This window comes from Anopheles arabiensis, chromosome 2, assembly GCF_016920715.1.
Source record: "Anopheles arabiensis isolate DONGOLA chromosome 2, AaraD3, whole genome shotgun sequence".
In the NCBI taxonomy this organism is placed as follows: Eukaryota; Metazoa; Arthropoda; class Insecta; order Diptera; family Culicidae; genus Anopheles; species Anopheles arabiensis.
In genome coordinates this window covers 36,729,412-36,740,214 of record NC_053517.1, presented here as the reverse complement: position 1 = coordinate 36,740,214, position 10,803 = coordinate 36,729,412, and the positions used below count along the sequence as shown (strand labels likewise).

Sequence of the window (10,803 nt, the reverse complement as noted above, 5' to 3'; positions counted from 1 at the left end):
CTCTCGCAGCGATGACAAGAGTCAAAGTAAATTTCTCAAACCTTTGCTACGCGTCACACCCTTGTGTTTGGTGGTGAAAAAGTGAGTTTTTAGGAAGCAAAACCATCGCGAAAGGTACTTTCACAGTGAAAAGTACGCAATTTAAAGGTTTGTGCTTCGATTAACACCAATATCCAGCGGTAGTAAGTGTTGGCCGCTGGTAAAACTTGGAAAACATAATCGCACAGAGCGCGCGTGCGTGTGTGTGTGCGTGTGTGTGTGAAAAAAGCATTCAAGCACAAGCATACATAGAGTGTAGGAAGCAGTGTGCTGCTGCTGCTGGAGGGTGACTAATCTGATGTGAATTCTGCTGCATTTCGTGTGGAACGCGCTGTGCTGTGTGTGGGGGCAAACAAAAGCCCATCAACGTCGGTCCGTACGCGATAGCTGAGCTTTGCAACAAAGGCGAGTGCCCGAGTGCGTGTGGGATTTCGGAGTGAAATTGTGACGGCCGCGAAACCCTCCCCGAGAACACCACTTTCTCGATTAGACAACGATCACGACGACTGGTGGCAGAGGTGTTCCGGGCGCAATGGAAACGCTATCAAATTTCGGCCAAGTGGCCCTGAAATGGGACCCAAAGAATCTGGAAATTCGCACAATGTCGGTGGAAAAAACACTCGAACCGTTGGTACTGCAGGTGACCACCCTCGTCAGCACAAAGGGTCCGAGTAAGAAGAAAAAAGGTGAGTAACGGTTCGCCTCCCTCCGCACCCCTACATGAAGTGTTTCTCCAGCTTTGAGATGGGCTTTTGTTAGGCTGCATTTGGAATCGCTCATGCGGAATTCCCACCCCACTCCGGAAAGGCTATTGATTGACATTTTATTGCAACATGGAATTGGATAGTTGCCATTGGTTTGATCCCCTCGTTAGTAATGTTCTGTTCTGGTGATTTTCTTCTTTCTTTTCTCTTCCTTTCCACACCCATCCCCCTCCCCTACTGCCTGACACTGGCTGGCCCTTTCCCCACAGGCAAATCGAAACGCGCAAGTGCGTTGGTCGCTGCCGTCGAGAAGGCGACCGACATTTTCATCGAGCGGGGCGAACAGATTGCCTATGAAAACCCGGACATTACGCAGGAGATGCTGTCGGCGGTGGAGGAGGTCCGCAAAACGGGTTCCGCGATGAGCATTGCCGCTCGCGAGTTTTCCGAGGATCCGTGCAGCTCGCTCAAGCGGGGCAACATGGTCCGTGCGGCCCGAAATCTACTGTCCGCGGTGACGCGTCTCCTCATCCTGGCCGACATGGTGGACGTCCACTTGCTGCTAAAGTCACTGCACGTTGTCGAGGACGATCTGGACAAGCTGCGGAACGCTTCGTCGCAGGATGAGCTGATGAACAATATGCGCCAGTTTGGCCGTAATGCGAACGAGCTGATTAAGCAGGCGGCCAAACGGCAGCAGGAGCTGAAGGACCCGCAGCTGCGGGACGATCTGGCGGCCGCCCGGGCCGTGCTGAAGAAGCACTCCACCATGCTGCTGACGGCGTCGAAAGTGTACGTGCGCCATCCGGAGCTGGATCTGGCGAAGGTGAACCGTGACCACATTCTGAAGCAGGTGTGCGAGGCGGTCAACACGATAAGCGATGTGGCGCAGGGCAAGTCGTCGCAGCCGCAGGATGTGTATGTTGGCGCGGGCGAGTTGGCAGCCGCGTTGGATGACTTTGACGAGGGCATTATAATGGACCCGCGGGCATACAACGAGGTGCGCTCTAGGCCGTCGCTTGAGGAGCGGCTGGAGAGCATCATCAGTGCGGCCGCACTGATGGCAGACGCGGACTGTACGCGCGACGAACGGCGCGAGCGCATTGTGGGAGAGTGTAATGCCGTACGGCAAGCACTGCAGGATTTGCTTTCGGAGTACATGTCGAATGTAAGTAAGAGGCTCGCCAGCTAAGACATTGGCACGTTTGTTTTACAACTATTACGCTGTAAGGATTATTTAATGACGATTGTTTATTTCATGTTGCTCAGATGGGTACGAAGGATCGCACGCCGGAACTGGAGCGAGCAATCGGTCATATGTACCGGAAAACGAAGGATCTACGCCGTCAGCTGCGCAAAGCGGTCGTCGACCACGTGTCGGATTCGTTCCTGGAAACGAACATGCCCCTGCTGGATCTGATCGACGCAGCGCGCGGCGGCAACGAGAAGCTCGTCCGCGAGCGGGCCGATATTTTCACCAAGCACGCGGAAAAGCTGGTCGAGGTGGCAAATCTCGTGTGCAGCATGTCGAACAATGAGGACGGCGTGAAGATGGTCCGATATGCAGCGGACCAGATCGAAACGCTCTGCCCGCAGGTGATCAATGCCGCGCTCATACTGGCCGCCCGACCCAACTCGAAGGTTGCGCAAGAGAACATGGAAGCCTACCGGCAGGCGTGGGAGAACCAGGTGCGCATTCTGACCGAAGCCGTCGACGATATTACCACGATCGATGATTTCCTGGCCGTGTCCGAAAATCATATCCTGGAAGATGTGAACAAGTGTGTGCTGGCGCTGCAGGAGGGCGATGCGCAGGATCTGCGCAACACGGCCGGCGCAATTCAGGGACGTTCGGCGCGTGTTTGCAACGTGGTAGAGGCGGAGATGGACAACTACGAACCTTGCATCTACACCAAGCGCGTCCTGGAAGCGGTGAAGGTGTTACGCGAACAGGTGATGTCTAAGTTTGCGCAGCGTGTCGATGTGGCCGTTGATGCGCTGTCCTCGAACTCTCCAAAGGATGTGGATGAGAACGATTTTATCGATGCGTCACGACTGGTATACGATGGTGTGCGTGAAATTCGTCGTGCCGTGCTGATGAACAGGGTAAGAAAATTGATTTTCATTGCGATTTTCAGTTACCCTTTCCCAAATTCACTACAACATCTCATTGATTTGTATTTCAATGATCTGAAGGTTTTAAAGATCTGTAAAGTATGCTAAATGACTTGATTCATTACTTCATAGAATTGGGCCAATTATCTTCTTCATATCCGCTACGTTCGTTCGGATGAATTACTCTTTCTACACAAATTGCCCATGTTTATAAAATCTATTTTAATTATTCCCCAATATTTTGCCCTAAAGGACGAGGAAGATTTGGATCCTGAAGATATTGAAGACGAACAGTACACACTTGAAACTAGAAGCAAATGTAAGCAAAACATAGGCCGACACCTTCTTTCTAGTAGAACGAATGTTTAACTTACTGCTTATGTCCGTGTGTATTGTAATCTATGTACTTAGTGATGATTTGAACGTAATGTTATTTTAGCATTGATTTATGATCCCCATTCTCAATAACCCTTACCATTGTGTCTTTATCTTTTACAACAGTACCATTTCATTATTGTTTATTCTTTTTTCGTTTCGTTCCATGCCATTAATTAAATGCATTGCCTGTGTAAATCCTTCAACAAAACGTGTGGAAATCATTTCATTACCGCTTGCACACTCTTGCAATGATTTTCATCCTGTTTCACGTTGTGTTTGTATTCCTGCATTCGTTATCCTTTGTGTGTGTGTTTATGCGTTTATGTGCCTGTTTTTGTGTTGTCTATGGTTGCAATTGCATGGAAAACCAGAGTTCCGATGAGTTGGACACCGATACGGAATTCGAACCAGTCGAAGATATGACTATCGAGACGCGCAGTAGATGTAAGAATATGTTTTATGTGTTTTCTTAGCTAGCGTAATGAATGCTAACCCCTGTAGCATTATGTATGTTGCTTCTGCATGTTTAAATTCTATTATCATAGCTACACCAAAACTAATATGTTGCGCACTTCTTCTACCATGACAGCGAGCGCACATACCGGAGATCAAACTATTGATGAGTATCCAGAAATTAGTGGCATCACAACTGCTAGAGTAAGTTTTATACTATTGTTTACATTTAGTTTTAGCTGTCGTCCATCGTTCGCAAATGATCTTACTAATCGCACGCTGATTAATATCTTTGTAGGAGGCAATGCGTAAGATGAACGAAGAGGATAAGCAGAAGATTATGCAGCAGGTCGAACTGTTCCGCCGTGAGAAGTTGACATTCGATTCGGAGGTAGCCAAGTGGGACGACACTGGCAACGATATCATCTACCTTGCCAAGCACATGTGCATGATCATGATGGAAATGACGGACTTTACGCGGTACGATACGAAACCTATGCACACACACACATCTCACACTCCTCACATCATCAGCGATCGATCTTGTTTCAACGATTTTAAATGACTTCCTCTCTTGTGCAGCGGACGTGGCCCATTGAAAACGACAATGGATGTTATTAATGCGGCGAAGAAGATTTCCGAAGCGGGCACCAAGCTGGACAAGCTGACGCGCGAAATTGCCGACCAGTGCCCGGAAAGCTCGACCAAGAAGGATTTGCTCGCCTACCTGCAGCGTATTGCCCTGTACTGTCACCAGATTCAGATCACCTCCAAAGTGAAAGCTGATGTGCAGAACATTAGCGGTGAACTGATCGTGTCAGGGGTAATGGTGAAATTATGTTCCGATTTTTCTTTAGTTGAACGATCTAATCTACCCTTGACCTCTCTCTTTCTTTTTTATTGTCCGGTTTTTTGTACGCTCCGGTTCTCTTTACAGCTGGACAGTGCGACCTCGCTGATTCAGGCAGCGAAGAACCTGATGAATGCCGTCGTGTACACGGTCAAGTACTCGTACGTTGCTTCCACGAAGTACACACGACAGGGGACTGTTTCGGTAAGTGTGTTTATTTAAGTAGAGTGATTTCTGGGTTTGTGGGAGGAATGTTTCATGCGAGCTAATATCGACTGAATTGTATCTGTAATCTGTCATTACCCGCGTCTCCTCGGTGATGGTTACAGAACATCATTTTTAACTGCTATCAGATTAACTCATAATACTTTCTTCGCAATTTTTCTCCCTTACATCCGATCTGTTCGTTAAACATTAAACAACCTCACCGGTGCTATTCACGCAACTTGGCTCCTCTTTATACGTACATATGATGTGACATATTAAATTTGAACAATCTATCACAACTCCCAACCATACTACATTGTGCGTTCCATCCGTGGACGTATTTTAATGCGAAATTTAAAAATTCTAGAATTACGTAAGTCCATACAATCATATCCAAAGATTCTCTTCTTGAGCGTACAGTTGATTTATTTTTTTAATTGCTGTTAGTTTCGTCTACTAGAGATGAAACTACATTTATTCAAATTGCATACATGTTTTAGCTAATTCAACCTTCTTGTTCATTCATATTTACATTATTCCACCAAGCCATCAATACGCTCATGAGTTGTCAAGATAATTGTCCATAATATGGTGAAATGTTTCTCCATATTACGGATAGTGGTTATTTCATTAATCTCATTGTTCTTATTATAAAGTTAAGAATTGTTCTAATTTGCTGTATAAAAATCGCTTGTTTAGCTTCATGCATTTCTAAATACATCTCACACACAGTGTCGCATAGAAAAACATTTTCATCTCATATTTATTACTAGTGAATAGAATAGTATAGCTAAGAATTTTAAACCATTAATATCATTTTGCAAAGTATTGCATTTTCATTCATGATATTAGCCTGTGTTTTTTACAACTCACGCCTTGATTCATGGTAACAATTTACTATTTCTCCAACAAATTCAATAAACATCCGCTTTCCATTTTACTATTTCCTACATATCATATCTCATGTCTGTTGTGTCCGATAGTGTGTGTGTTGAACGTTTTAGTCTCCTTCATAACAATTTTCTTTATTTTTTAATTTATAATAACCGATTTTATCCTCATTTTTACTACAGTCTCCTATTGTTGTGTGGAAGATGAAGGCGCCGGAAAAGAAGCCCCTTGTGCGTCCGGAAAAACCGGAGGAAGTGCGTGCCAAGGTGCGACGTGCATCGCAGAAGAAAACTCAAAACCCCGTACATGCACTGTCGGAATTCCAGAGTCCGACGGATGCCGTCTAAGCATGGGCAAACGTAAATGTTTTATAAAAACGCTGAAACTGAACAATGATAGCGCATAAAAGACAGGTAAAAAAATAGGCAGCGGTTGTTTTGTTACTTCAAAATATGCTACAACGCATGGCTCTCCACGTATTTCATATTTGTTGTAGCAGAGAAAGAAGTTGTAGGAAGAACAATGTGTACGCGGAGTAGATACAATACCACAGCATATGTTGAATTCATTTGTGTGAAGAAAAATGAAGAAATAATCAACCAAAAGGGACATTCGAACAGAAGGATCTGCCAGATCTGGCAATATCGGGAATCAAAAATTCTTCAACGAATTGCGTGTGACATGGTTGCCACAAGAAGATTTTCACTTTTTCACAAGCAACTTGGTCACCATTGAAACTAATTTTACGGGGTTATGTGTATTTGCAATTTTATCTTTTTATTTATTATCCTTTATTCGTTCCATTTTCTACATTCAATGCGCCGCATGTGAAACAGAACAAACTATTCAAGGTAAAGCGCAATTGGCGACACATGAATCGCGAGAGAGGGAAAGGAGGAGTACACACTCGCTTTTATACACCTCTATTTTATTAGCAGTAAGAGTATATAATTATATCAGTATTGTCCCGTTAACACAGTCTCCTTAGTTTTGGCCCCATAAACGCCGCAACCATAAATGATAGAATCTGCACACAGGGAAGAGCAAGCGCAGTGTTTGTTGCGTGTAGCGCAAGTGTATGGCCAAAAAATGATTAGGAATTAGAAAGAATTTCGCGGTAAAACAAACAATATTCTAATCATCGAATGTGACTCTCTATCTCTCTGATGCTCGCCGAGTCGCCGAGTTTGTAGAGGAATTGTTCCGAGGTCGGGTGAAGACAGCAAAGCTCAAAGTACAGCCCCAGAGACACGGGCTAGAGGATCTATACTATAATGTACATTGAAAACGCTCATCGAAATTATCGCATCGCATTTGCAAAACTCATAGTATTGGCGTGTCGATGAAAAACACGTGCAGCAAACCCCAACATTTTAATGAAAACTACTAGAAACAAGGGGGTTTGGGAGCGAGCACCCACTCCTCCCAATGCAGGCTTCCGTGAGGTTCGTGTAACTCATTTTCAACTACCACCATCAATTAGACCTCGAGATAGTATACACTCCAGCGTTCCACAGCACTGTACGTAGTCGTATTTAGCCAGCAGCGTTCTAGAGTTTCCATATATACACACCTACTTCTTAAAGCTATGATATATACAAGAATATACACTACTCCTCCTACGGGTAGCATAAGCAGGCCCGAAGCGGTCGGGAGATTTTAACGACACGGCATTAGCTACACAGAAAAAAAATGCATAAACATAAACACTCAAACACACACACATATTCTATGACGTTATATTGAACGATAGTAGCAGTAGACAGAACTCTGAAAAACTGAGCTGATGGGAGCGGCTGTGTGTTTGAAAGAGCTTTTATGTTAACATGTTAAAGGAGAACAAATGACTCTAACACTCATGATGTAGAACTCATTAGAGAGAAGGCAATGGTGCGCAAAGATGCATTTGGAAACGGCAGCGATATGTGTGTGCGTGTCTGGAAAATAAAGTGTAATTGAGTAACATGTTAGAAGAAATCAGATTGTTTGCAAATATTTCTCTTTATTTTCTTCATAAGCAGTGTAGGGTATTGAGTGTGCTCAGTTCCTTTTTTTTATTTCAGTCATGTGTCAGTCGACGGTACTACTAGTTACTTAATTAATCCACTGCCCCCGAGATGAGAAAGAGTTGCGGTTTGCTTGAGCAAAATCAACGTACCGCTGTGCAAAAACTATTTAAATTATACTAAAAAATGTATTAAAAAGTGTAAACATTCACCACGGTCACGGAAGGTACAACGTGTGCCCAATTTGGGAACGATGCCACGAATCGACTGAATTCCTCCGTGAAGTGCTCATGGTACTCCCAGAAGTTTGATGTAACACTGATGTCCACCAAAGGTTCTACCGTGTCCGACTGCCTATCGGTTTCAAGATCCAGTATCAATGGTACTGGCTCTCCGGCGAGACCATGGGTGATGAGTAAAAAGTACGCTTTGTGACCTGCGGCTGCCAACTTTAGCGGCACATCCGGTGTGAGATTCCAGCCAGTGAGCCGCACATTGCGTCTCGGGCGCACGAGTATAGTTGATTGAAAACTTCCGTTGAGACTGGTCGTAAGCTTTACGCTAGATCCGTTTGCATTGCGGCGAACGACCTCCCATCGATCCAGTGAGAGTTTCACCATATCCGGAGTGTTGGGACGGTTCAACTGCGGTGACCAAAGTGAGGTGAAACGTATAGCTGAGCCGGGCATACCGCAAAATACTTCCCGCTTGCATTCTGGCAGCTCTGTTGGCTCCAGTGCGCTGGCACCCTTCCCTGGTGATTGCTTTTCGAGCACATCGCGCACCGTACGCTCGTTGTGTCGATCCCACAGCCGAAACAGGTAGCCAGCGTCAGCCGAACGAAGCGTTTGCGTGCTGTTGGGTTCGTAAAATTGACGTACCGTATGCTGCACAAGAATGCGCTGTACCTTGGGAGCGTCCGACGGTGAGGTACCGGGGCCGGTGTAAGGGAATCCGAATGAGGACACTGTTCCCAGGGCCAGAGCTGCCAGAAAAAGTACAAACAGCGTGCCGATGGTACGGTACGGTTTACGCAGCAAGTTCACCAGCGGGACGAGGAAGCTGGTCGTGAAGATGGTACAAGCGGCAGCAACGATGCCGATGATCAAATCCGGATTGTCATTCGCTCCCGATCGGCCGGTGATGGGGATGAAGATGTTGGTGAAGATGTGGTAGAACTGCGTGGTCCAGAGAAGCGCTACGCTGTGCACGAGCAGGTAGATGATAAGCCAGTAGCCGCCAGGGAAGGATTGCAGCTTGAGCAGTGCGGTGAGCGTCATGCTGAACAGTGCTAGGGTAAGCATTATGGCAATAACGTAAGCTGAGCGGAGTCCATACACGGTAGCACCAATTGTAAGCAGCGCCCAGAAAAGGAACACTCCTACAATTCGTGCCTGTACCGTGAGAGTCAGCGAAAGGACAGTCTGTGGAAAGAAACGTAATAAGAAGAGCATCGGATTAGTATTAGCTGTCCCGAAGTTGTCTTGAAGCAAACGTACCTTCGACTTGCTAAACAGCCTGTGGAACTCACGATGGGCGATAAACAGCAACATCATCACCGACACGCAATACAATCCGACTACAAGCCAGCAGGAAGAGTACCACGACATCGAACGATCTACGATCCGATCCATTCCATAAGCCGTAGCCAGATTGAGCCCTATGCCAGCACCGGAACCGACCAACGTGGCCACAAACCCGTGCAACATCTCCCGTCCCATCGAGCGCCAGTTGCTCCATCCGACGACGGCCAGTACGCTCCAGCAACCAACCACAAGACCAGCGATTGACACCACAATGTTCAGCACCGTCCCCTCGTTGGTCGTGTACGAGATGAAGAACAGACCCAGGAAGTCAAAAAACACCATGCTTCCCTTGGACCGACCGTCGTCCCCGTTTGCTAGCTGATTACCGTTCGCCAGCAGTCGCACCATCGACAGTATGTTGTCGCCTGTTCGCTGCAAAACCGCCGGCGAAAGGAACTGCACCGAATCGTACCGTGTGTGGTACCGGTAGCCGTTAAAGATGTGCGCAAAGTCTAGCCCCGGCACGTGTCCAAAGTCGCGGAAGATGCGAAAGTCCGTGTCGGACGGTATGAGCCCGGACTGGAAGATCTCTTCGCCGATCGCCTGCCCGAATGGATGCCGGACGGCGCGTGAGTACGCCTCGATCAGCCACGGGTGCTGGGGTCCGCTCTGGAACAGCAGCTCCTTACCGCCGGACCCGGCCGATTCGAGATTCAGAAAGGCACGCACCTCCCGTGCCCACCGGTGCCCCGTGATGAAACCGTGCGATGCTTGTAGTGGCGTTTCCTCGGCACCGTTAAACAAAAACACGATCGAGTGGCGGTTCCGTTCCGGGGCACGCGATAGTACGCGCAGTATTTCCAGCATCACCGCGCAGCTACCACAGTCATCGCTCGCTCCCGGACTGCTGGCCACGGAGTCGAAGTGGCAGTTCAGCATCAGTGCATGCCGGTCTTCCGCACCGACGAGCTTCACGATCAAATTCTGCACCCGGCGGTACACGCTCGTCATCTGGCTGCCGAAGAAATTGATCCCGTACTGGCCGGAGACGATCTGCTTCTCGTACAGCACCTGCTGGGCGGGATGGTGCGACGCGTTGATGAGGGAAAACTCCCGTTCCAGCACCTCTACCGCACGCACTTCGTTCGCTCGTGAACCGGTTGTCTTTGGACCGAGTGCATCCAGATGGGTCAGTGTGTCCCAGGCGCGCGCACCATTGAACGCAAGCGGTTGCTGGTCGAGATCGGCTGCGGTCAGGGCCGGTGGCAGGTAGAAGAAGGACCAGTAGCTGACCGTACCGCAAAGGGCCACCAATGCAAGCAGCACCCAGCCACCGTACCATGGTAAGCGGTGAATGTTGGGATCGTAGTTCGATTCTTTCGCTTTCATTTTGCGCACTGAAGATGACGACGACCGCGACAGTGGTAGCAACAGCGCCATCCAACAGCTTTCTAGCGTTTCTGGTGCAACACCATTCAAATTACACTCCAACAGGGCGTAACAAATTACCCGACGAAACAATTGTGGACACGGTGGATGTTTGGGAAGCGATTTGCTCGCACCCGGTTTGTTTACAATGGGTTGCGATTATGACAGATAGCGGACGTAGCGTAGTGTGCGTGAGCTGGCACTGT

At 47.6% G+C, this 10,803-nt stretch overlaps 2 protein-coding genes across 8 annotated transcripts; one reads left to right on the top strand and one right to left on the bottom strand.

Annotated features, from left to right (window-relative positions):
* The first annotated feature begins 2 nt into the window (after positions 1–2).
* Positions 3–7,619, top strand: LOC120894388 (catenin alpha). 7 transcript variants are annotated; one of them, XM_040296925.1, is made up of 10 exons: positions 5–725; positions 1,013–1,911; positions 2,013–2,849; positions 3,608–3,680; positions 3,826–3,893; positions 3,988–4,169; positions 4,272–4,518; positions 4,627–4,743; positions 5,114–5,119; positions 5,820–7,619. In XM_040296925.1, the coding sequence occupies exons 1-10, from the start codon at positions 572–574 to the stop codon at positions 5,982–5,984; spliced, it is 2,748 nt and encodes a 915-aa protein (XP_040152859.1). In that variant the 5' UTR covers positions 5–571; the 3' UTR covers positions 5,985–7,619. The 7 variants fall into 7 exon arrangements, with proteins under 7 accessions (XP_040152910.1, XP_040152859.1, XP_040152885.1 ...); XM_040296951.1 differs by having other exon boundaries at positions 7–725; positions 4,272–4,512; XM_040296934.1 differs by lacking the exon at positions 3,608–3,680 and adding an exon at positions 3,111–3,177 and having other exon boundaries at positions 7–725.
* Positions 7,615–10,767, bottom strand: LOC120894434 (endoplasmic reticulum metallopeptidase 1-like). Its single transcript, XM_040297008.1, has 2 exons — positions 9,143–10,767; positions 7,615–9,067 (listed from the first exon to the last, which is right to left on the bottom strand). The coding sequence occupies exons 1-2, from the start codon at positions 10,607–10,609 to the stop codon at positions 7,835–7,837; spliced, it is 2,700 nt and encodes an 899-aa protein (XP_040152942.1). The 5' UTR covers positions 10,610–10,767; the 3' UTR covers positions 7,615–7,834.
* Positions 10,768–10,803: the final 36 nt, after the last annotated feature.